The sequence below is a fragment of the Brachyhypopomus gauderio genome, chromosome 2 (assembly GCF_052324685.1).
Source record: "Brachyhypopomus gauderio isolate BG-103 chromosome 2, BGAUD_0.2, whole genome shotgun sequence".
Classification (NCBI taxonomy): domain Eukaryota; kingdom Metazoa; phylum Chordata; class Actinopteri; order Gymnotiformes; family Hypopomidae; genus Brachyhypopomus; species Brachyhypopomus gauderio.
The window spans coordinates 16,330,202-16,356,816 of record NC_135212.1 but is presented as its reverse complement, the minus strand read 5'-3'; the positions used below and the strand labels follow the sequence as shown (position 1 = coordinate 16,356,816).

Genomic DNA, 26,615 nt, shown 5'->3' with positions numbered 1-26,615 from the left:
GACCAGCCAATTGAAGAAAGCTGGCTCACTAACTGGGTCACTATTTCTTCAGTGTGCTGCCATCTGGAAAGCGGTACAGATCCATCACACAAACCAACAGACAGCTACCCGAAAGATGTGGCCTCAATAACACCATATTGATTACTGTCCCTTAGACCATCACCTTGAACTTTTAACATCGCTTTAATCACTGCCTCGATTTAACGTGGTGTTGAGGCAATCCGCCTGTAGCATTGCCTGGGAGTTATGGAAGCCCAGATCTCCTTGATGCCACGTCACGCTGAGACAGTGATTAAAGCAAAAGCATTCCCAACAAAGTACTGAAGATTGACATATTGTTTTGAAAAGTACCATACTTCGATTTATTTGATGTGACCCTAATTTATTTTTTTCTGCAAAAACTGAAGTAGTTTGGGCCGATTTCTCCATAGTATTTGGGCTATTTTTTTATCCTATTTCGTGGGTTTTATGAGCTGAAAGCCCAAATTATTTAAAATAAACAAATAAATAATTGAAATTGTTTAAATTGTGGACCATGAATTTATAATCTATTAAAGTTAAACTTTTTGAATGGAATTATGTATATTAATCAACTTTTCTATGGCATTCCAATTTATTGGAATGGGTCTGTAACTAGTATGCAGACTACCTGTCCAGAACACCCCAGGTACAAAGTAATCACATCAAAGTCAGTGTTATTTATCTATCAAAGTAATCTAGTATTATCTATACATTACTAGACACTTTTGATGAAATTCAAGTTTCTCTTGTAAACACAAAATATACTTAATCTATACTGCAACCTACTCTCAATCTCGAACCACTGACCATCCTGCCAAACAAGTCAACTGTAATTTATATAGTAAATATAAACTGAAAGACTGAAATCTTACTTTCTTTCCTCCCATTCAGCCCCCATGTAAAGTGTATACTTTGTATATTTGTATGTGTATATTTTGCAGCTTTAGAAAGGCCATCAATGCAATCTGGTAACAATAAAGAATGTTTTTTGAATATCTGAAGAAGCTGTCCTTTGCTCTTGCCTCAGTAACTTACTAAATCATTTTCGCAATCCAAACTAGTGTACGTATGAAAGAACCCTGTGTAACTTTACACACTGTTCGGACATATGAATCAGCTCCTGAATAAGCACAGATGCTAGTAAAAGTTCTTTCAGGAGGCCATTTGGTATTCTAAAAAATTCCACAGCGGCTCTCTGTCTACTGGGCTGACATACTAAGAACCTTAGAAGGAAAAGTCTGGAACAAAGTACACGTAGTCACTATTGCAATGGTCTCACACACACACACACACACACACACACACACACACACACTTCACACTGTGTATTTTGACTGTATTATGCAAGACCTACAAAAACAGGTTTATTGCTTTTTCAGGTAAGATCTTTGACAATAATCCTAGCAAATCCCGTTTCCCTTTTTCAAGCAAAAAGTCAGTGGGAAAACACAAGATTAGTTACAGGATAAATAACAGTAATGTGCTTCAATAGAAAAAGGTGGCAAAGACATTGCTTAAGGTCTAACTGTCATTTTGCCAAGGTCTGGCACATGAATCCGAAAAGGTATGTTCTGTAAATACCAAAAGGGGATTTCATACAGTCCATATGGAGTACTCTAAAAGGCATAGCTGGTGCTCTCCAGGACTAAGAGAAAAGAAATTTCAACCTTATTTCAAGTATACACTATAAAAAGGATAAATATTTAGCCAGAACATAGATAGAATGCTCTTTAGGGACCAAAAAAGAAAGAAGATTAACAAGAAGGAAAAGAAGAAAGAAGTGGAATAGGGAAATGAAAGAGAGGAACCAACAGCTACCAAAAGGAAGTCTATGGGTTGGAATAAACATGAGCTGAGCCCTGAGTCAGCAGCTTAGGTCAACGAATGGGAAAAGGAATGAGTGTTCACATATGGATGTAAAAGAGAGTTTGTATAGCTCACAGTTGTTGGGCAAGGAGGTGGAATATAGCTGGAATTCTATTCATAATATTTTTCCTGAGTTTCATTTTTACGCTCTTCCAGGATATAAAAAAAATCTTACTCTACCTTTTCCAGACTAATGAACAGAGCAGAACAAGCGATGAGAGGGAAGGCTACCTAGAAAGACTGGAGAAGAGGTATGTGAGTGAATGAGACAGAGACCGTAAGAAATAAATAAAAAATCTGACCCCATCTCCAGTTTTGACTAAGTGCCACAAATTTCAGACACAATTTGTTCCACTAAACACAACTCTGCCCTCCAACCTTACACTGTCTTGGCCCCAAGAAACTGGCATCTGAAACGATGCACAACATATAGGTTAGCGTGTGTGGATACGAGTGAGAGAGAGAGATCAAATAAGCATGCGCACAGACATGCACTAACACACACAAAGACACACTTGGATGCATAAACACATCTGTCTTCTTGGATTATAGCCCAAAGATACTTAGAGTGTGCATGAGAGTAGTATGAAATCCCAAAACAGCATGTTGACCAGTCCAGCAGCATGTGCGGTTGACAAAGGGAGCAAGCATGCGTGTGTGTGTGTCTAACTCATAGACCGTAGACTATGTCTATAGATAGTATATGATGATAGGTTTAACAGATCACAGAGAATCTCTACCTACATTCCCAAGATACAAACAGAAGAGAGAACAAAAATATATATTAAGAAATGTTTAAATTAGGAAAATAAGAGTTTAAAACATGTAACATGCACACACATCTGAGTGCTGAGCATGAAAAGATGTACATTATGTAAGGGATGACAATATCAAAACTGAAATTAATAAATCATCTTGACTTCCTTCAAAAAAATATTAAAAAGCTATACTTTACAAATGTTTCATATAGCTATTTTTTTTAAATAAATAGCCTAAAGCTTGCAACTTGAAAGAATAAAAAACTAAATTTGGTGAGAGGACATTGCAACTGTCAGTGTTGAGGTTCATAAACATCCATAAGGCTTTGATATGTAGTCGGAGCAGTAAACAATGTATTGTAATCAATATATTGAACTCTGTACAACTTAGGTGCCTCCACTATAAAAAGAAGCTAATGTTGTAGACATGAGACAACCACACTTCATCCACATCTATGCTGTGAACCTCGAAATCTGCTGAGACGGCAGAGTCACCAGGAAAATAATCATGATCAACATAAAAAGGCTTGAGTTGAATAAAGAGAAGCAGAGAGGCAGAGCAGTGTCACCCCTGCACTCACTCTAGCATTAGTGTGTCCCATCATAAACACATAAACAATGAATACAATATTGTGGTCCAAACACACAAAAGAGCAAACACAGCTACCATTCTTCCACATATAAGGCATATAATCAAGAAGAGCTTACCCACAAATTACTTACCAATTAATCATAGGTTGGCATGCATATATTCATACACACACATATGCAAAACACAAAGTACAATGAGCTTGACAGTGGAAGGGTTGAAAGAGAGTGCCGAAAGACCAGGAGAAAAAAGACAAAAGGCAAAGGACAGTCCTGCCATCGCTGCTGATCATCACCATGGCAACTCACTATAGAGAGAGATACTGCTGGTTGTCATGGTAACCAGACAAAGCAAGTATGCATTCAGAGGAACAGTGTGCAAGAGAATCCGTGTGTGTTCTTGTTTCCTGATCACATAACATGGTGTACCAATGTGCCTCATAGTGGATGTGTTGTGAAAAGATTTGCCTCATTTTGATTAAATTGGTAGTAACGTCCTACAGGAGCATCATATCTACTGCTCAAGTTACACAGTACTGACACTACATATACCTACACCTACTGACACTACACATTTAACAACTCAACACATAAACCGAAATACAGACACATAACTCACAATTTTAAAGACCAATGCAGAGAGGCTTCACCTCTGTATGTGTATCCCTGCATCTTTATAACAAAAAATAACTAATTTCTTAAAGACTTGTTAAATGCTAATACACTGAACTGTTTTGGGAACAAGCCCAATGAATAATGGCACAGTCAGAAAACCACCTGCTCTTCCCTCATTTCAGACGCCTACAAAAACTCACACTGCCACACTACGTAAGCAACCAATAAAATGCCCCAACCACTGACCAAATTCCATTCTGAATGTAAATATACTGAAGAAAAACACTCAAAGCAGATATATTTCAGTCCTGAACAATCAAACTAATCATGCAGTATCTATGAAAACTAAAAACAAACAGAATACAGGCCTAAATACTCAAACCAATCATACTGCAGTCATAAACACTCAAGCCAAACAGATCTGAGCCCTGAACACTTACTACTTCACTTGCATAAACACAAACATACTGCAGCCCCCGTAACATAACATGTACGCAACAGTCATACTGGAGCCCTAAACACTCAAACCAATTTTGCATGGCGGCCCTAAAAACATACATCAAACTTTTGCCAAAATATATTTTTGAAATAAGGCTGTCCAACAACAGCAAAGCACAGACCAAACTGTACTAGCCCCACAAGAAACAGGAAATGCCATCAGCTAACACAACACAGTTACATTAGTATGGTATAAAAAAGATGACTGAACTGATTTCTTACATCTCACATTAAAACTTTCATATGAGGTTTGGTTAAATAACCACGGTCCTTGTGAGTTGAGAGATTTCATCTAAAAGATAGCCTACTATTCATTCATGAATAAAATTTGGGTACCCTGACAGCAATGCTTACAGAAAAGAACTCAAAATGAACTACATTTATTTCACATTCATTTACACTATCCTGGACTGGAAGAGTTGGACCATGTGATTAGTACCAAGATAAGTTAAGCCCAAGCCCAGTGAGTAAGCCAAATGTGACAGTGGCATAAAAAAGGTTCCACAAGGGCATGAAGAAGAAACCCGGAGGATCCAAGATTCCACCAACGGCTACTAGAAGATATCACAAGCTAAGCAGAGCAAAATAAGCAATAAAAAACTAAAACAATAAACCAAATAAGCAGAAATCTACTCTGGGTTCCTGTAAATCATAGTCTTGATTCATTAATTGCACGTCCAAAAATCCATCTGGCACTGGAACAACTAAGGACAAGCTGCTCAATATTCAGCTACATAAAGCATGATCAGTTTCCATATAATGCTTAACAAATTGTAAGCTAAAGTCTGTGTTATCTTTTTCATTGTAAGAATTTATTTAAATCTACTTGTAATAAAATGTTCTCTATTACATCCTCAGTTAATTAAGCTTTCATTATAATGCAAATTTAGAGTAGGGACTAGTGTACAGAATTGTTGCCATAAATGATATCATGATAACATTTTCTTGTAGCTGCTACATAGACAAAGTAACATACCACACCTCACCTAAAAGACAGAAAGTCGTAATGGCTTTGATGTATGTATAGTTGCCAAGAAGTTATTGATTGGGGGTTTTGACACTACAGGCTGGTTCCTTTTCATTGCTATAATTATCATCGTTCATGATAATAGGCATTTTATTTTGTTGCTTTTTTGTACTTCAGAAATTATTAAAGGTAGGGGAAGCAATTCAAGAGTAATCTTGTGACAGTGGTACATGACAAAGCAACGGAACAATAATTAGCTTCATATCATTATTAATTTATATTGTGTGTATAAAGTCTATAAGTCTGTTTCCTCACCAAATGAAAGCTAATAAAAAATATAATAATATTTAAAAAATATGTTTCAATTAAAAGCTTATATTAAAAATGCGAATACTAGGTTCCAAATGACAATTTGACTGGCCAAATCGCTAAAGTAGATCAAAATTAGCTGTTCTGGTGAACCTTGTGATTTATCTCAATGGGCTGCATGTCAACTCACAACTCACAATAGTTCAGTATGATATGAATCACTACAGCAGGGCTTCAGAGACCAACTCTCTTCAACACATAAAGCTATTTATGAGCCGAGGAAGAATATAGAAGAGGGCAAATACAAAAAATAGTATTTCTGAGAACCAACCGGACTGGAAGTCATGTTGTTTAGAACAAATTTCATAAGAAGTTACTTGAGGCATGGCAAAAGTAGAACATTAGGCTAGCTTACTACACACACACCTTCATGTGAGAGGCTTCACACTTCGAAGGAGATATCTGCATTGAAATCTAAATCATTTGACCAGGACATGAACATGGCCATTGAATATTAATGTTAAATGGAAATACACACAAAAAAACCACGAATGTTTATCAAATAATTATATTTACGAAAGTAAACAAATCCTAATATGTTGATTATTTTATGGATAAATACCAAGCATGGAGGTCCTTGGCCCTGTTACACACTTAAAATGTTTATTTATTTATTTTTATATCGTTGCACATAATTGAAAATGATAAGACCAACCAACACTTAAAAAGGTTTACTACGAGATTCAATTCTGCTGTCGCCTTGCCAAGCTCTGTGCGAGGGATTGTGCAAGTTCATTTGGCAAACTTCGCTCTTAACATCTGGAGAGTATTAGAAACAGTGGAGACGTGACGCCGTGAAGCCAGCCTCGCTGAAAGGTTTGCCCCGCACCCCTGGAGCCGAAAATACGTGTCGTTCTTCCACACGAGGTATAAAAACAGCTGGACAACCATCCAGTGTTCACTGGAATCACAGATAGTTTCGAAGATTAGAGTGCAAATGCAAACGATTTAGAAGAAATGCGACGTTTCGATTAGGAATGCAACACTGTCCACAAGCAAGACATCTTGTCAACAGATGGGGTCAGTTTCTCGTAAAACGAAGGCCAGCCATTAAGTTATCCGCACAACAGACGTTTAAAGCGGTCTTCACTGAAGCAAAGGCCAGTGCTCATCTCACGGCCAAGTGTGCTGTGATTCAGTTCAAATGAACAACTTGGCCACAGTAAGCTAGCATCAAATGAATTAAGAAGCAAGAGGCGTTCATTTGCATTTTTTGCTCCTGCAGAACATGTAATTTAGTTCCGAACTTCGACCGGTTGATTTAGAAGTTAGACCACAAATTAAAACAAAACATTAACCAAGTTAGCTTGCTGGTTAGCTGACCAGTTAGCTTGCTGGTTAGCCACCGCTCTACGCCAGTTAGCACAGCGGACGTCTGCGTCTGCAGAGTCCCGACGTGCAGCTAGCAAAACACCTCATACAATACGTGTGGACACGAAGAGAGATCAGCGAGTCTTACCTGCAGTCGCTCCGACGCAGGCTGCCACATCCTAGTGAAACAGGAGTTCTCCGTGTGAACCGAACAGCTGGCGTGTGCCTGGTGAATAATCCAGCTAACATCTGCTGGCTGGCGGCGCCTCTTTTCTTCTGTCCTCCAGCGGTCCGAGAAGACACTGAATTCCAATGGTGCACGAGGACGAAGCTCCGCCTGCGAGAAGACGCGGAGCTTTTTTTTAATCTTTCTTCCTCCTCCTCTTCGTTTTTTTGTCATTTTCTCCAACTGTCCAGTAGAGGGACATTGCCGTTTTGAGGCAGGACAATATTTGTGGCACATAGCTAGTAATCTGGTCCTTTATCTAATGGCGTGATGTTTCGGTTCTCGAACTGTTGGGTAGAGGGACATTTCCCCTGACGTGATTTACATTAGGGATCAACTGAAGATCATAGGACCCAGTTGCAATTCACCCCCCCCCATTCTAGCATTGGCTTTCTGAATCTGTGTCATACCCCCAATATCTGAAAAATCAGAAAGACCACTGCTTGGCTGAAACATGGCTTCTAATCGAAGGACTAAGAGACTTGCTTATCCTTCCCACCCATTTGGACTGTAGTCAGTTGCATTCAACTACCTTGCAGGTGTACATCTATGGGCTATACACCATCTTTTTCCTGTTGCCCTCTAGCCCAGTTGCATTCAAGTGGTTTTGTAATGCCTTGTAGATTTGTGACTGAGTGGCCACTTTATCCCACCTAGATGAAGGAAGGTGGTGGAATCTGTAGGTCTGGGACCTTGAGGACCTTGTGATTTGACACTATTCTAGCACTTCACCAGAAATCAGTTTCAGATCACAGGGCCTGATGTATTTGGGTGGAGAACTACTCACAGCTTAGAAGTAGATTATATGACCTGTTAAAACTCACTGAAAAACTCAATGACATCTTTGATAAGCACTTAAATCTCTTGCAAAATAGTGAATAGTTTTATGCTATGGATTTTCTATAATACATATACTGTACATGTCATTTAAATTCAGTCAGACTATTTGACTATTTTGAATATTTACAAATAAATGCATAATTTGTGTTCATTTGTGCATGTTATTTTGTGGGGCTTTTTATATTTATTGTTTTTTACATTTGCCTTGCAAACAATAAAAAAGTTACTGTAGTGACACTGAAAGGTGTAAACCAACAACAATTGTCACTGATAAACTTTCTATCGAAATAGGCACTATCATCTATGATGTCAGTGCCATTTTTCTGATAAGAATGGTCTACAACGTAAAATAACATTCAGTCAGCAATGTTCAGTTATTAGAAATGGATGACAGACTGCATTACAGCCAGTAGTCCTACAGAGGCGGCATATAAGAGGGTGCATATAAGTCAGTTTTATAAAGTGGACCAGGTACAAGTTAGATATTACTAATAAAGTGACTTTGGCTGTAGAGTAAACACCAAAAGGCAATACATGCATAAAGAATCCTATATTGTTGTCATGACTAACCCCGCCCTCCTGTCATTCATTTATCGCTTATTAGTTTGTCACACCCTGTGTTACTCCCCTTTCAGCTGTGCCTCATTTGTAATTAGTTCGGTTATTTAAGTCTTTACTGGTGTTCAGTCTTTGTGGGTTATTGTTGGTGTTGTCAAGTGTGGTTTAATTACAGGTTATTATATGAGTAAGTTGGTGAGTCTGTATTTAGCAGTCTGTTTTATTCGGAGATCTTTGTTTTAGGTGTGTAATTCTTTCGGTCATTCTAGTATTTAGGTTGTTTTATGTCCTTGTACGTTTTTGTTTTTCACAAGATTTCTCATGTCTGTTTGTATAAGGCTTTATGTGGCGTTCCTAGTTCTGTTCTAGCGTTCAGTTAAACGTTAGGTTGTTTGTCGAGTCGGTTCTGTCTTCATGTTTAAGTTTAATCAAGTTCGTGTAAGTACTTTGTATAATATGGTTTACTGTTTGCCTTGTTATTTTTGTTCTGTTATCATTCTCGTATTGTGTGTATGTCATTGTCCACTGAAAATTTGTGTGAAACCCCATGTATTCAAAGTAAAATCCGTTTGATAAAAAAACCAATCGCCTCTGCGAGTGTCAGTCATCTGATTGTGCAACACCCGCCACATTACAATTGTCTTTAAATAAAAAGGTTTGGTCAGGAAAGAACAAATCACAGCTGAGACAAAGTATTCATGTAAACAGGTTCTATTAATTGTAAAGGTGCTGCTTAATTTAAAAGGAAATCATGCCACAAGGACTTCCATTAACAGTTAACCTTTATTAATACATAATTCCACACATATAACCACATGGCTATTGTCATTACCTAACAAACAGGGCTCTGGTTAGAGGCTGGATGTCAGGGCTGACCTGGGACTACTTTCCTAACCTTTAACCTTAACCATATTAACAGTTAACTTGCTCCCAGATTAGCAACAAAAGCCAATATTTACCAACATGAACAGCAGCAAAAAGACCTAGATAGACTTTTGATAGCATAATGAAGTCAAAGTAGAATAGAGACAGAAAACAAAAAAGTGAAATGTTAGTGGATGGAAAGGGCCCAGAGAGGACTACTACAGCTAGCCACAGACAGAGAGGAGAGAATCAGAAAAAAAGCAATGACTACCCTGACCGTACAGTGAACAGACCAGACTGCTGTCATTTTGTAATACTTTTACCATGAGCCACTCTCTGTGACCAAGTCAAGTAAGAAGGGGTTCAAATTCAGCAAATTGAACTGTATTTTCTCATATGTCTGTCTGCTCTCTCACATCAAGGTGGGCTATTGCAAAAAGTCACATTTAAATCTTTTACTGAAAAGCCATTAAAATGTTTAGCATTTATTTTTTAACAGTAACACTGCTACTGCATCAGCTGTGTATCTGTAATGTGTGGAACTCGAGTTTTCATCTATTTACATATGTACTTTATCTAATCTACTATTCTTGATTTTAACCTTATTTGTATTTTCCCTCTGCTATGTCAGGAGTCTAAGGAAAAGACAGGAAGGACTGTGGAAAAATAGAACAAGACTAATGTTCTGTTCAGTTAGAACTACACAGCACTGTTAAAACAAAGTCTACATTAGTACTAATAGTGCATGAATTTAGGGAAATTAAACATTACTTTTCCATTAATGCCTTGTCTACCACCAATATTATGGCACAAGACTCAAAGAGAACACTAACAAAAGATTTTGTAACGAAATAATCAGAATTATCCATGCACCACTTATAAACAACCTATAGTTGCTTTTTAACCTGTGCTACAGCCCATCATGCCAGTACTGAAACATTTTAACTCTATGCTGGAATAAAACTGCCATTCCTGACTAAAAATAACAGCTCTCTTTCATAAGCAGGAGCCCAACACAATCTGCTCTGTAATCTGTAAGATCTAAAATTGTAAACAAACAGTAGTGTCTGCAAAAAAGGCATTTTAACTAAAATTACTAGTCAATAAAACATTAATTTGAAGCAACTTGTACTGCTTGTCATGAATTAAGCACTTTTATGGATTTCAGTGGTAAAATATATCTATCACATACCAAAATTTATCTAAGTTATGTTTTCTTGATTACATTTTTTTAACCATTACTAGGATAAATAAATACTTTGTTGTTGGCATCAACTATTTGAAAGGCTGGATTTGAGTATTGCATGTGTGAGTGTATGTTCATGTTCTAGAGTGAAGTGTGTTTTGTGTGTGTGTGCTTATTCAGTGCTTTACAAATCTTTTGTTTTAATTAGGGTGACCAGTGGCTTGTCATCAGGGCTGTAGTCTTCGTAGGTGATGGGAGTGGCATCATACATAGCTGGCCGGGACTTCTTCCCAAACCTGAAGGAGAAAGAGAATTATAGCAACCCGAATAACACATGTAAGAACACATGACAAAATTAGCATTCTGTCAATCACAAAATTACCTGATATATATGCATATACATATACAAATGTGTTAATTATATTGTGTGTGGTGTACCTGGCATGGCGTATGGAGGCAATAGCATTACTGAAGTCACTGTCGATGCTGCGACAGTTGTAGAACTCCTGGTAGGCATGACGAGATGAGGCCTGGTACTCGATGCGACTGATACGACAGATACCCACAATGAGGATGATAAGCATAAGGATGAAAGCCACGCACAGAGCACCAATGATTATGTAGAGGGAGTGCCGGGGCATGTTGGTGAGGGAGTCAACTGGGTGAGGCATCTTCCACTGGAGGTCTTGACACAAGGACACAGGGAGAAGACATAAGAAAAATGCGGGTGTAAAACTGCATGGCAATCCTTTTATAAAGTATATACTAGGAATATCACAGCAGGGCAAGTATTAAACACCAACACAGCCTTGTTTATACTTTGAAGGATTAGGTCTCTTACAAACTAATTACAAACCAGGGCAGAGTGATAGCTAGCTAGGTGTACACACAGACACACAGAGACTCACATAATATATAAAATTATAAATACAGCCACTCACACATGCATTGCAGACTGTTATGAATAAGTGGATAATACATTTTGGTACCGGTAGCAGATGTGCTGTATGATCAAGTTGCAGAGTTCAACTGAAACTTACGGATCTCACAGTTGCCACCCACCCACCCAGGAGGGCAGTGACAAGTGTAGCCGTTGGACTGGTCAGTGCAGGTGCCTCCATGGTGACAAGGGTTGCTCTCACATTCATTAATGTCTACCTCACAGTTCACCCCTAGGAAAAGACCAAGTATGTGGGAAACTCAGGGTACCCACACCAACACTCAGAAATATATGTACATGTACATACTCACCAGCATACCCCGGAGAACATATACAAGTCGCATTTTTCCCCTCCTTCTCACAATGACCTCCATTCTGGCACTGCAGCTTTACACAAGGGTCTTTATAGATCTCACAGTGTCTTCCTAAATACCCAGCCCCACCCACAAAAGCACACACACACACACACACACACACACAAACACAGGTCTTTTCTATAGACCAATCTTTTGACACACAAGTCACATCAGCAAAATAGACCTAACTCACCCACACATATTTATACTATAAATAGAAGATTCCAAGGAGTAGAGGTAGTAATAAATGCAGTGTGGTCTCTGTTTCCAGAGAAACAGAGCTTTTCAGATGGAGTTGCTACAACAACTGTTCATGCTAAGCACTGTGCTTGCACAGCTGATGATTATATATATATATATATATATATATATATATATATATATATATATATATATATATATATATATATATCTTCATCATCATTTACTATGATAATTACAGGAGAATACATATAAATACACACCTGTGTACTCTGGCATACAGACACATTCATAGGCGTTGATAAGATCCCTGCACGTGGCGTAGTTTTGACATGGAGCAGAAAGGCATTCATTGTATTCCTCTTCACAATACAGACCATGATAACCTGGGGATGTGGAAGTGCAGGTGGCAGAGAAAGAGAGAATCTCTGAGAATGGTTGTTGTTTTATATGACACGAGTCTTTTTCCACCACAGGGTGGCACTAATACTCTGAATCTCTCACTTGTTTTTCCCCATCAATTTTCCTTCACAAGGTCAAGGGCAGGGGAGAGACACAGCAATTGTTTCAGTACTTAAGATAAAACACACACTTCAGATATCAGCACAAAACGTGTGTGTGTGATATCAAATGTATTTATTTTTTATGCCAAGCCAAAAACAAACAAACAAACAAATGTGTTACAGATGTTTGCTGCCTTCAGTCTCCCAGTCCTTGATTCTGATGTGACTTTCTTCTCTTGAAGCAGAGTAAAGTCACACTGGTAAAATGAAAATTTCATTGTTAACTGGTCTTAGTGTTAAGATGATCAGTAACAAATGTTTACACCTATGCTGGCCTTGCTAGACTTATAGCCTTATGGATTCCAGGGAGAGAATTGCAAATCACTGGAGTAGGTGTTAATAGAGCAGTCCCATCAAAAGAAACCTGTCTGAGTGGAGAATAGACAAATCCCATTGGAGAGTGTTTGTTTGAATGAATAGACTCTGTTGGACAAAACAATCGTGATACACAGCTGGTATGGTCACAGTTAGCAGACTATGTCTCATGGCAATGGTTACCATGACAACCAGACAGAGAGGAGAACAATTGGTAGAGAGACAGGGATGTTCTCTCACACAGGTATACAGTCTCACAGAACTGCAATTCAAAAGAAGTAGTAAAAGAGAACAACACTTCAGTTTTTGATGATGTCTGTGTTGCCTTCCTTCTTTACCACAAATTAAACAACAGAATAACTGGCCTCAAATCAGCTTTGAGCACAGCCTCACCTGGCACACACAGACACCTGTAGCTGGTGCTCACGCTACGGCAGACTCCATGTGCACATGGGTTCAGGGCACAGAAATCTATGAGCTGATCACAGGTGGCACCAGTGAAGCCGGCTGGGCAGGTGCAAGTAAAGCCCTGCCCCACAGTGTGCGAGGAACAGGTGCCATTATTGTGGCATGGACTGGACACACATGGGTTCACAACCATATCACAGAGACTTCCCTGATAACCTGTCCAGAGAGAAAAAATAGTAGGTTGAAAATGAGACACAGAAAAAGAAAAATACAAAATATTCATGTGTATGTGTGCAGGCAGAATTATGGCCCCCTTCCCAGGAACATGTAAACCCTGGCAAGCCTCTCCTTCCCAATAGTCTGAGTAAATGTCAGTGTAAAATAGCCCTTGCCTCTGCTTCTCACTGTTTCCCTGTAGCAGCTCTTCCATATACTGTCTTTCTTTGGTTAAGGCATATGTTTAAGTGTTTGTGTGAGCTTGACTTCTGTCAGCTGACCTCCATAAGTATCCAAGAATATATACAGTTGTACAGAACAATAGATGGCAGGTTGCTTTAGAGGGCATCTTTAATGATAGGCCCCTCATCATTTTAGTTCCACATACATATTCCTTCCTCCCATTTATTCCTTCATTTAGGTTCCACATCTCAAACAGATTAGGCATTTGAACAGACAATCTCTTTGAGATTTGCATGACACTAATTGCTAGGATCTCTATTACTGATAAAGTACTTAATTACTAATTACTGACAACACTGATTTAAGGTTTGCTACAAAAAAGGAACCAATATACTTAAATGCTGACTATGTAATGTCTTTTTCAAGGGTGAAACTGCCTTCAGAGACAGTTGGGCATTTTAATTTTTATAGAGTCAAATTGTTTTCTTTTTCAACACAGTGTCATTTACTTATTTAATTCGGAATTGATGACCATGTGATTGTTAACGTATGTGTTACATTATAGCTGATGTAGAATCTGAGAGAAGCCTTTGTGGTAGTCTTGGTCACTACAATGACATGGTAAACAGCTAAATTGTTTCAGATTGCTAGACACTGAAAAGCATAAGTTTCCTTTGTTTTCCTTTCTTGATTTGATACGGCCAAAGGTAATTAGGTTTTCCTTCTTATTATATTTGGATCTTCGTATGCACCATTTGGGTATTTGTGTGTAATGCCTTAATGTTTATTCTCCTTGAGAATGTGTTTGTAATAGTTTGTTTTGTGATGTATGTATTATACTTTACATGACATAGAACAAGGCGCATTTCAAGGATAAAATGTGCAAATAGATGCCCATAAAAGAGAATGCCTGGTGTTGTGATTTGAAAATGGGAAGCCAATGGAAGCTTCAAGGGGCGTCTCTACCAGATGTCGCTTTGAAGCATAATCAGTAATTCAACATTACAAATAATACACACATTTTCTTCAAAAATAATATTGCTGTGCCTTTAATACACATGACAACAATGTTGCACCTTCCATATAAGTCATTACATTTTACTGCAGTACATTTGTGTAGGATGGGGCCTGCCAGTTAGTGTTCGTCTAACCAAGTGTGCAGTTGAAATGCACTTCAAATAATAAACTGTTGGACACAATCCTGTTGGCCCCATGCTGAAAGGTGAGCTTGCTGGCCAATCAAGCACAGTGGTAATGTGGTTATTAAACCAGGTATTGGTACTTTTGGCAGTGTGGACAGGTGCCAAGTCCTGCTGGAAAATGAAATTTCCATCTCTGAAAAGCTTGTCGGCAGAGGGAAGCATGAAGCACTTAAAATTTCCTGGTAGACAGCTGTGTTGACTTTGGTCTTGATATAACAGTGGACCTACACCATTCCTGTGTTTTTTTTTATAAGGGAAAATTTCCGCTGGTTGCTGTGAGAATTCCCACCAGTCCAACCAAGGTCCAGGACCCTTTATATTTTACACGAAGTCTTCACTTTTTTGGTAGGAACGCCTTTTCTCATTAATCCATCTCTGATTTGTTTTTCGGGTTTGTTGTTCCTGCTGTCAGCACTAACCTTGCGAGAACTGGCACTCGACATAATGCAATTTGGAGAGGCACTTGAATGCTTTTTGAAAATTATTATATTATAATACGGAAAATTTACAGGATAATATTAATACGGGAGGACGACAGGAAAGAGGGGTAAAATACGGTAGTTTCCCGGCCAAAACGGGAGACTTGACAGGTATGACCTACACCAGCAGATGACATGGCTCCCCAAACCATCACTGATTGTGGGAACTTTACATCAAACCTCAAGCAGCTTGGATTGTGTGCTTCTCCACTCTTATTCCAGACTCTGGGACCTTGATTTCCAAATCAAAGACAAAATTTACTTTCATGTGAAAACAACTCTTGGACCTACACCTGCTGGTGTGGAACTGCTACTCTACATTCAACCATAACCTTAAAAGAGACACTGGCAGACACGTTCATATTTATATCCCGCTCTGTAAATAAAGAGTGGGGTCAGCTGCGGCTTTGGACATGCACAGTTCATTTACAGTGTGGACATGGAGTGGTGTGGGTCTGCTCTGACTAAGACTGTGAACGTTGTGGCATGGGGCATAAGGCAGCTTCACTGCTTTCTGAGGAAGCCTGAGGACAAAGTTGCTAATTTAGCAACACCAAATGTGTACATTTGTGACTTTATTGGTGAGGTGCATTTGTGTTTGGCTTCATTGAGCAAGCAGGATTGAGCAAGCAGTGAGTAGTTTCACCAAACGAGTCAAATACTGCCCAGTTTATTATGCATCTCCAGGCTATCTGTCACAGACAAGTATCCTAGCTAGTTGTCAAATGTAGCTCTGTATGTAGCTATATTTCTTGGTTAAGCTGTATATGCCTGTCTTAGTTTTAGTTCTTGTTCTTGTCCATGTCTCCCTTTAGTATAGTGTTCCGTGTACATAGTGTAATTGTTGGCTGTGTGTGTTGGTTTTCTTTAGTTCGTTTTATCGAGGACACAGTGCAGTCAAGTTAATCCACACCAGACTCTGCTATGCATGTCTTTATGAACCTGTTGGAAGAGGAAGGAAGAAGGAAATGCAACTGTTCCCACAAAGTTGGGAGCATTGAATTGTGCTGAAGCATCCAGAGTTCCTTTCATTGGAACTAATGGGCAAAGCCCAGCTCCTGAAAAGCAACCGTACACCATAATCCCCCCTCCACCAAACTTTACACTTAGCACAGTGCAGTCAGACAAGTATCGTTCTCCTGGCAACTGCCAAACCCAGACTCGTCCATCAGATTGCCAGATGGAGAAGCGTGATTCGTCACTCCAGAGAACACACCTTCACTGCTCTAGAGTCCAGTGGCAGTGTACTTTACACCACTGCCTCTGACGCTTTGCATTGCACTTGGTGACGTATGGCTTGGATGCAGCTGCTCGACCATGGAAACCCATTCCATGAATCTCTTTGTGCACTGTTCTTGAGCAAATCTGAAGGCCACATGAAGTTTGGATGTCTGTAGTGATTGAATGAATGAAAGTTCAATTTACGTTCAACATTCAAATTGACTCTGCAGATAGTTGGTGACCTCTTCGCACTTTGCGCTTCAGCATCCGCTGACACCACTCCATGAGTTTACGTGGCCTACCACTTCATGGCTGAGTTACTGTCATTCCCAACAGCAGACAAACAAGCTAAACCGACTGTCTGTGAGCTGCAGAGAGATGTCTCCTAGGTTACACTCAGATGTGTCAATTCCAGGTTCAGAAAGTAAAAGTCCTCACCAGGATTTTGCTCAAGCTTGCTAGATTTTCTAATTAGTGCAATCCAGGTAAAATTAGTGGAATCAACACAATCTAGGAAGCCTGAGCAAAATCCTGGTGAGGACTTTTACTTTCTGAACCTGGAATTGACAACTCTGGTTACACTGGATTGAAACGGTGTCTGTTTCTCGAGTATCAAAAAACAGTTCTCATAAAATCTGTAGACAAAATTTTATCAATGTTAAATTCAATAACGCTACCACTGAAAATCATTTCCATTTAACGCTACCATTTAAATGAAAATCATTTAAATCTGAAATTAGGATATATGTAAGCTAAATATAAGATCCCTGTCATCTAAAGCATTACTTGTTAATGAAATGATTACCGACCATAAGCAATGCTATGCTTGACTGAAACCTGGACTTGGCCAGATGACTATATGGCCCTAAACGAAGTGTCTCCCTCTGGCTATAGCTATGTTCATATAACCCCCATCCAAATGGTTGTGGAGGTGGTGTGGTATTGATATAGGCGTCTCTTCCGGCTTTCACACTTATGTCTTGCTCCTGCACTCCCTGGTTTTTGCTTAGCTTCTCTGTCTCATCTTAGTACACTGACGCTGCTCTTCGAATTTGGACAAAGAAAATGGAATTGATTAGGTGGTCTCTCAACGCAACTGACACAATCCACGAAGAGTCATGGTGTAGGAGAACCCACATGTCCGGACATGGCGTGGTTTGTGTCTCGCGTCTTTCTCTGGAAGATGTTGATGGAAATTTTAAAGAATAAGGTAAGTTATCGAACACCCACGGAAACATGATTGATTCGATGGGTAGAGCTGTCCGAATGCAGACTGTGACTTTTAGTAAAAGCTTGGATTAGATCATGGAGGGTATCAATGCTCTACGTGTGAAATTGGATCAGTTGGGAGACTGTTGACTTAAGAGGAGTTTTGTGTGCTCAAGGACCATTGGAAAATTGCTTGCTAAATTTTTCATCCTTGCTAAATTCTTCATTCTCGCTTATCTACATTGGTGCCCAAACAAAATTCTCCCTGAAGGTCATCGTATTGGTTACCTGCTCCTTCCCCCACACAGAGACTATCAGAGGATGGCTCTCACCTTCCACCGCGAACTTTGACACAAAAACTGTGTGCCAGGCCTCTCACTGCTTGACTGTCTGTGTTATCAATGTGTGTATGTGCTATGGGGATTTTTTGTGTGCTCACAGACCATTGTCCTGTTGTGAGAATAATCTGTAATCATGTTTTTTTGACTACTCCTAATGTTTATCTGTTTTTCTCTCCCCATTATGTGAACGGCGGCGCATCTCAAGATACAACAGCCCCTCTGGGATCTCCATGCTTTACACCATGGCCCCGGGGGAACTTAATTTCCCACTCGTGGGATTAATAAAAATTACTCTATTCTATTCTCAAAGATCAGGCTTCTCGCTTAATACTTTTGAAAATCTCATTCTCACTGTGTCAAATATATCCTCAGCAAAAAAAGTGACACTATTATTATTTACGGTCCTCTTGGTTCTTACTTTTTGGCGATTTACTATCGCCAAGTTTTTGGTGATTTTAATATCCACTTTGAAAATCTACATTTGTCTTTTAGCATAAACCTTCAAGCAATTCTTGATTCAATGGGTAGCATTCAGAATGTGGTGGGTCCTACGCATAATTGTAGTCATACTTTAGACTTGGTCTCATTGTTCGTTATTGACATAGTCAGTTTAGCAGTACTTCCTCAACATGAGGCCATTTCTGAACACTGTCTCATAACGTATGAGGTGCATTTGAAAAATGGTATTCATCGGCCGCCCTGCTACCAAATTAAACAGAATATTACATCTACTACCATAGCTGCACTCGTTGATACTTTACAGAATCTGACAAACAATGATCCACCTGTAGTTCTGGAAGGGCTGGCGTGTATTACCGAGCATGTCGAGACTTCTCTCGATACAGCTTTAGACAAGTTTGTACCACTGCTACATAAGATAGTAAGTGAGAGAAAAATGGCACCTTGATACAATGACTCCACGTGTATCTCAAATGAGCCGCATGAATCCTGGTGCATAATGGCAATGGGAAAACAGTCTTATTGAATATAAGCATGCCCTCCGTATGGCAAAACAGCTGTCTGATCAGCACTGAGCAGCACTGGGCAACACGGTGGCTTGGTGGTTAGCACGTTTGCCTCTCAGCACTGGGGTCTTGGGTTCAAGTCCCTATCTGAGTGGAGTTTCCATGTTCTCCCTGTGTTTGCGTGGGTTTCCTCCGGGATCTCCGGTTTCCTCCCACAGTCCAAAAACATGGGAGGTTAGGTAAATTGGCAGTCCCTGACAAATTCTCCCTGAGTGTGTGTGTCTGTGTCTCTCTGTGTGTGCATAAATGTGTGTGCGCTTGTATGCCCAGTGGTGGATGGTGCTCTGCCACTAGGGTCTGTCCTCTCTCCCCTTCCTGCACCCCATTCAGTCCCCCAGGGACTGGATCCCGGTAGAGAGTATGCTGTGCGCAATTGGCTGCTGCTTCTCGCCAGTGTGTGTGATTGGTTGTCTGTGACTTGTACCGGTGTTAAAATTGTAAAGTGCCTTGGGTATTCTGTAAGGCGCTATATAAATCGAACATTCATTCACTGATGCTCTTTTGGCTTTCCAAATCCTTCACATGCATATTAAATGCCACATCAACTCATCTACTCATAGAATTACTGCAAAGTAATATAGAACCTTTGCTTACTATAACTATTCTCGGAGCCTAGACTACATCTCCAAATCATTTAAACTTGCATTCATCAAGCCACTAATCTAAAAAACCTGGTCTTAATCTCCAGGAACTTTCCAACTTTAGGCCAATCTGTAATCTGCTGTTCATTTCCAAAATTCTAGAGAAATTCTTTGCAACTCTCTTCTTTCTTACAGACAGATTATGTCTTACAGTTATTTCAGTCAGAATTTAGACCCCACCCCAGCACTGAAACCGCACTGATTAAAGTAGCAAATGATCTCTTAATATGCTCTGATAATAGATGTGTTTCTTTTTTTATACTGTTAGATGTTAGTGTTGCTTTTGACACCATTGATTATAACATTCTACTGGATAGGCTGTTGACACTCATTGGCATAAGAGGTCAAGCACTCTTCTGGTTCAAATACTACCTGACAGTTACCAATTTGTACAAATGCTCAGAACATACAAAGGTTAAATATCGTGTCCCACAAGGATCTTTACTGGGCCTCATATTATTCTCATTGTATGTGCTACCGCTGGGCGCAATCATTCATAGGCATGGTACTAGCTTCCATTGCTACACAGATGACACTCAGTTGTATCCTCAGATATATCCTCCAATCTGAATGATGTTAATACTATTCCCAAAATTGAGAATTGCATCCAGGAAATAAAAAAACTGGATGGCGTCAAGTTTTCTTCTTCTACTGTATATTCTGTTTATACAGAGGTGTTGTTTCTTGGACCCAAAGCTGCTAGAAGCAATTGGTCTGGGGGATGTGTTGCGTGTGTCAAACCCTAGACGTCAGATTGGCTACCATGTATGTCAATCAAAATACAACCGTCAGTGCAGATGGATGATAGCCTGTCATTCATCCACTACTTTTTAATGTCATACGATCTACCCACACTTCCTTCGCGATGGACCCACACTTCGATCGACGTAATGGGCACCCCTGCTATAACCCATCTCGCCTTCTGCACTCCCAAAATGCAGGATTTCTCTTAGTTCCAAAAATTAGTAAGACTATGGCTGGAGGCACAACTTTCTCCCTCAGTTATGGAATAGCCTTCCAGCTCCAATCTGACATCAACATTATACATTCTATATACTCACTGGTCACTTTATTAGGTACACCTGTCCAACTGCACATTAACACAAATGTCAAATCAGCCAATCACATGGCAGCAACTCAATGCATTTAGGCATGTAGACATGGCCAAGACAATCTGCTGCATTTCAAACCGAGCATCAGAATGGGGAAGAAAGGTGATTTAAGTGGCATGGTTGTTGGTGCCAGACGGGCTGGTCTGAGTATTTCAGAAACTGCTGATCTATTGGGAATTTCATGCACAACCATATTTAGGGTTTACAGAGAATGGTCCGAAAAAGAGAAAATATCCATTGAGCAGCAGTTCTGTGGGCACAAATGCCTTGTTGATGCCAGAGGTCAGAGGAGAATAGCCAGACTGGTTTGAGCTTATAGAACGGCAACAGTAACTCAAATAACCAGTTGTTACAATGAGGCATGCACAAGAGCATCTCTGAATGGACAACACGTCGAACCTTGAGGCGGATGGGCAACAGCAGCAGAAGACCACAATGGGTGCCACTCCTGTTAGCTAAGAATAGGAAACTGAGGCAAGAATTCGCACAAGCTCATCAAAATTTGTCAACAGAAGATTGGAAACACGTTGCCTGGTCTGATGAGTCAATTTCTGCTGTGACATTTGGATGGTAGGATCAGAATTTGCCATGAACAACATGAAAGCATGGCTTCATCCTGCCATGTATCAACAGTTCAGGCTGGTGGTGGTGGTGGTGCAATGATGTGGGGGATATTTTCCTGTATTGTTGGTGACCATGTACATCCCTTTATGACCACAGTGTACCCATTTTCTAATGGCTACTTGCAGCAGGATAATGCGCCATGTCATAAAGTGTCATAAATCATCTCAGACTGGTTTCTTTAACGCAACAATTGTACTCAATTGGCCTCCACAGTCACCAGATCTCAATCCAATAGAGCACCTTTGGGATGTGGTAGAACGGGAGATTCGCATCCACTGTCAAGCCAGACCATCTCCTTGGTGCTTATGTGGAATTGTCTTTGGCAGAAGCATGTAACCAAGATATAAAATACATATGCAGCTGAAAAATTTGCTAATACCAATTCCCTCTAAAGTATCCCATCTGCTACGCATGTTTATGCTAAACCTCTCACAAAGCAGGCTATTGTTTATAGCAAGGTACTTTATAAAGTTGGTTAGGTATATTCTATAACCTGCACTGATCTATTTGAGAAGTGAGTTCTTTTAGATTCTTACCAACTATAATTTGGAGTCAGATATTTAAGTTTCATGCATGTCAATCCTTCTTCTGCACCTATTTCCATCCTTGGTTGTAGGCAAGCAGGTAGGTTAGTTAAATCTCATAACTAAAACCCCTACAAAGACCACTTTACAAGAAATAAATAAAGCATGCAAAGGAACACAAAAAACTAAAGGACACAAAACAAGAGACAATATAATAAATCACAGAATAGACAATTTTGAACAGGTGAGTTTTGAGTCTAGAAACAGTGCAAGTAAAATTTACAGGTCATAAGCAACTTTAAACAAGCGAGTTTTAAGTTTGATTTTAAAATGTGGCAATGAATTTGTATTACGAAGATCAGCTGGGAGTGAGTTCCAAAGCCGTGGAGCAGTACAACTAAATGCTCTGTTCCCCATAGTAGAAAGACGGACAGGTGGAATAGTGACATAAATAAAAGAACAAGATCTAAGAGTGCGAACTGGTGTAGCAATATGAAGGAGGTCTAAAAGATATAGAGGGGCAATATTATGGAGAGCTTTGAAAGTTAAAAGAAGTATTTTATAATTAATGCGATAAGAAATGGGAAGCCAATGAAGCTGCTGTAAAACAGGAGTGATATGATGCATTGTAGGGGTCCGTGTAATAATACGAGCAGCTGAATTTTGAACTAATTGTAGTTTATGAAGGTAGACCAAACAGAAGAGAACTGCAATAATCTAAACAAGAAGTAACCAGACTATGAACCAAGATAGCAGTAGAGTGAGGACTAAGAGAATGATGAAGACAATTTATATTTCGAAGATGAAAATAAGCTGACCGAGTGATATTATTAACATGAGAAAAATAAGAAAGAGTGCTATCAAGGATGACACCCAGACTCTTAACCTGAGGAGAGGGAGATATGGAATAGTTATCGACCAAAATGCAGAGGTTATGACATTTACTTAATGTCATTGATTTAGTGCCAATCAATAAAAGTTCTGTTTTATTGCAATTCAATTTAAGAAAATTTAGGGTAAACCAATGTTTTATTTCAAGGAGACAATCAGTAAGAGATGAAGATGGGAGTGTAGCATTAGGTTTGGTTGAAAAGTAGAGCTGGGAGTCATCCACGTAGCAGTGAAACTGAATATGATGCTTACGTAAAATATATCCAAGGGGAAGAAGATAAATAATAAATAACAAGGGTCCCAGGACAGAGCCATGGGGAACACCTGAGATAACCAAAACAGAGTGAGATATAAATTATTTTAACTGAACAAACTGAGTGCGGCCAGAGAGATAAGAGCGGAACCAATGAAGAGGTATATTTGCAATGCCAAGAGAGGATGGCGAGGAGGATGTCGTGTGAAATTGTATCAAAGGCTGCTGTCACGTCCAGCCCCTCCCTCCTCCCTGGTCCCGCCTAGCTCCCCGCTCCCATTCGTTCCCCCCTCTGTCTGTCACGCCCTCCTCATTAACACACACACACCTGAGTCTCATTTTACCATCCAGTTCTGTGTATATAACCCCCCTAGTGTTTATACTCCCTTGTCGGTCATTCCTTGTGCGTGAGTCCCTCGTCTCCTCTCTGTCCTTTACTATTGTTCCCTCTGGGTTTCTCTCTTTGTCCTCACTTGTTTGTCTAGTTCCCTGTATTTAGCGTTCGTGTTTTCCATTGTATGTTCCCCGGTTTTAGTAATTTTGGTGGTTCGTTCTCTCAGTATCTGTTTAGTTCTTCAATTGTGTTTTAGTGTTCTCTTCTTGTTGCCCCAGTGTTCATTGCTGTTCATGTGTTCACGATTTGTTAGTTTGTATGTTCTCCTGTATTCATGCTCCCAATTGTTTAGCTTACCCGTTGTGATTGCATCCTCTCCCTAGTGTTTAGAGTAGCCCCTTGTTTTGTGTATAAGCGCTGTATTTTGTCCCGTCTTGGTTTCTTGTATCATTGTTCTCTTTGAGTGTTTTCCAAGAGTATTGTCCGGTTGGTATTGTTTATTTCCCGTTGTCTTTATTAAACCCTCCCCTAAGCTTGCTTTTGCGTCACACCTGTCCCCCACAATCGTTACAGCTGCAGTCAGATCAAGCAGAAGAAGTATAGATAGTAGACAAGAATCAGCAACAAGAAGGAGATTTGGTGACCTTAAGGAGTGCCGTTTCAGTACTATGAAGTGGACGGAAACCAGATTGAAGTTGTTCATATAGATCATTGTCGGCCAAATGAGCAAGCTGCAACTGTTTTTTCAAGAATTTTGGAAACAAATGGAAGATTTGAAATAGGCTGAAAATTATTATGGTCATTTGGATCTAAACCAGGTTTTTTTAAGTATTGGGGCTATAACAGCTGCTTTGAGAGCAAGGGGAAAGACACCAGTGGTAAGGGAAGAATGTATAATGTCTGTAATGAGAGGGGTCACAGAGGAAATACTAGCTTTAACAAGAACAGTTGGAAGGGAATCTAAATGACAGGTTGAAGATTTACATGTTTGAATTAGTTTAGAAACATCATTAACTGAGGGAATAGTGAAAGCTGAAAGTAGATGGTGGTGGATATGTACATGCTGGTGGATATGTACTATTTTTGAGGAGAAGAATGATACTAAAGTATTACAAAAGTCAGAACAATATAAATGGGGAGGAAGTGAGTCTGATGATTTTGTAATCTTTGCAACTAGTGAAAAGAGGGCCTTGGAATTCCCCTCATTAGAACTAATTAAATTGGAATAATATGTGGATTTAATTGTAGAGATGGAATCTTTGTAATGAAAAATGTGATTTAAATATATCTCTTTATGTACAGTGAGACCAGTTTTCCTGTAAAGTCTTTCAAGTTGGCAACCTTTCGCTTTTAACTGTTGAAGTTGAAGTAAACCAGGGTGCAGTGCGAGTGAATGAAACAGATCTGATTTTAAGTGGAGCAAGATCATTTAGGAGCTTAAGAAGGGATGTATTGTAATGTGAAAGAAATTCATCTTAAGTAGTAGACAGATCAATACTAGGAAGACTATTGATACAACAAGATAAATGATTCAAGTTAATATCCTTAATTTTACAATAAGTTATGTTACGTGGAGGGTCATATTTAGAAAGTGGGATATTGACAACAAATGATAGCAACATATGATCAGAAAGAGGAAAGGAATCAGCTTTACAGTCAACAGGTCAATGGTGGAGGTCCACGATGGTGGAGGTCCAAGCAGATGTAGACGGAGCCTATGGAGCTCAGCTGAGGTGTAAAACAGCCGCTCCGCTACCATTGGATGATGAACAAGGTAATAATATAATAATAATAATAATAAGGAGTAATATAAAGAGCAAGGCACATATAACAAGTCCAGACAGTTCCCAACATGATAGCAGGTGATATTATAACCTTAAAAAGACTTTTAAAAGGCTTTGAAAGCAGCAGGTTAAAAAGGGGAAGCCGGGGGAGCAGCGGCGACAAACACACGGCGACAAACATGCCAGCATTCACTCGTATCCGCCAGTTGCAGATTTCCAGAGTTTTCAGCATTCACTCGTATCTGCCAGTTGCAGATTTCCAGAGACCACAAAGTGGCTTAAAGTTCTGCTTCCTACAGTGCTCTTATGAGCAGGCGGCACAGAGAGATGCGATATTGAGAAGAACTGACATTTATGGAGTTAGGGGGGGACAAGATTATGGATGGCCTTGAATGTATAGAGAAGGATTTCTCTGGTGCTTATGGTAGTTCGGAGTACCCGGCCTTCTTGGAGTCCTTGGAGTGGATACTGGAAGCTGCCCCTTCTGGGGATTCCATTCTGCTGGGGGACTTGAATGCTCACGTGGGAACGACAGTGGACCTGGAAGGGCGTGATTGGGAGGAACGTCTTCTCCAATCTGAACCCGAGTGGTGTTCTGTTATTGAACTTCTGTGTTCTGTTATTGAACTTCTGAGCCAGTTGAGGTGGTTTGAGCATGTGGTTTGGAAGCCACCTGGGCGCCTCTCTGGTGAAATACTTTGGGAATATCCAACTGGGAGGAGACGCCAGGAAAGAACCAGGCTGGGGAGATGGAAACCTGGACCTCTTTGCTTTGCCTATTGCCCACGCGAACCAGATAAGCATGGATGGATGGATGGATATTATTCCTCAATCATTGTGTTACGTGCTGTGTCACTTGTCCTTTGTTGTGCCTCTGATGTTTTTCTTTTTAGATGCTGTTCCACAGGTCTTTTCTCTATTGGGGCATAAAGTCTATTTGTGTCTCCAATGAGAAATTAGGTGTTCAGTTATTGGTGGACTCTTTCCCATCTCTGGACCAATCCGGAGGACTTCTAGTTGCTGAAGGGGAGGAGCCTCCGGTATAAAAACTGTGAAATCCAAGATGGCTGGAGGGAGGAGAGGAGAGGCAAGGAGGCCATGTGTGATGGTGGCTTGATTTGAATAG

General features: G+C 39.8%; 2 protein-coding genes across 5 annotated transcripts in view; both read right to left on the bottom strand.

Annotated features, from left to right (window-relative positions):
- The window catches only part of pid1 (phosphotyrosine interaction domain containing 1), a 40,833-nt gene extending 33,479 nt beyond the window's left edge, over positions 1 to 7,354 (bottom strand). Inside the window, exon 1 of the mRNA XM_076988801.1 lies at positions 7,142 to 7,354. Coding sequence (XP_076844916.1) covers positions 7,142 to 7,171 — 30 coding nt within the window. The 5' untranslated portion in view covers positions 7,172 to 7,354. The remainder of the gene's footprint in view (positions 1 to 7,141) is intronic.
- A 2,027-nt stretch (positions 7,355 to 9,381) lies between these two features.
- The window catches only part of dner (delta/notch-like EGF repeat containing), a 133,590-nt gene continuing 116,356 nt past the window's right edge, over positions 9,382 to 26,615 (bottom strand). For 3 of the 4 annotated variants that reach the window (XM_076988796.1, XM_076988795.1, XM_076988798.1), the window contains 6 exons: positions 13,436 to 13,666; positions 12,428 to 12,550; positions 11,919 to 12,032; positions 11,708 to 11,839; positions 11,106 to 11,352; positions 9,382 to 10,963 (listed from right to left, as the gene is read on the bottom strand). In XM_076988796.1, the coding sequence (XP_076844911.1) occupies positions 10,852 to 10,963; positions 11,106 to 11,352; positions 11,708 to 11,839; positions 11,919 to 12,032; positions 12,428 to 12,550; positions 13,436 to 13,666 (959 nt within the window). In that variant the 3' untranslated portion in view covers positions 9,382 to 10,851. The remainder of the gene's footprint in view (positions 10,964 to 11,105; positions 11,353 to 11,707; positions 11,840 to 11,918; positions 12,033 to 12,427; positions 12,551 to 13,435; positions 13,667 to 26,615) is intronic. The other variant, XM_076988797.1, reaches the window with a different exon arrangement.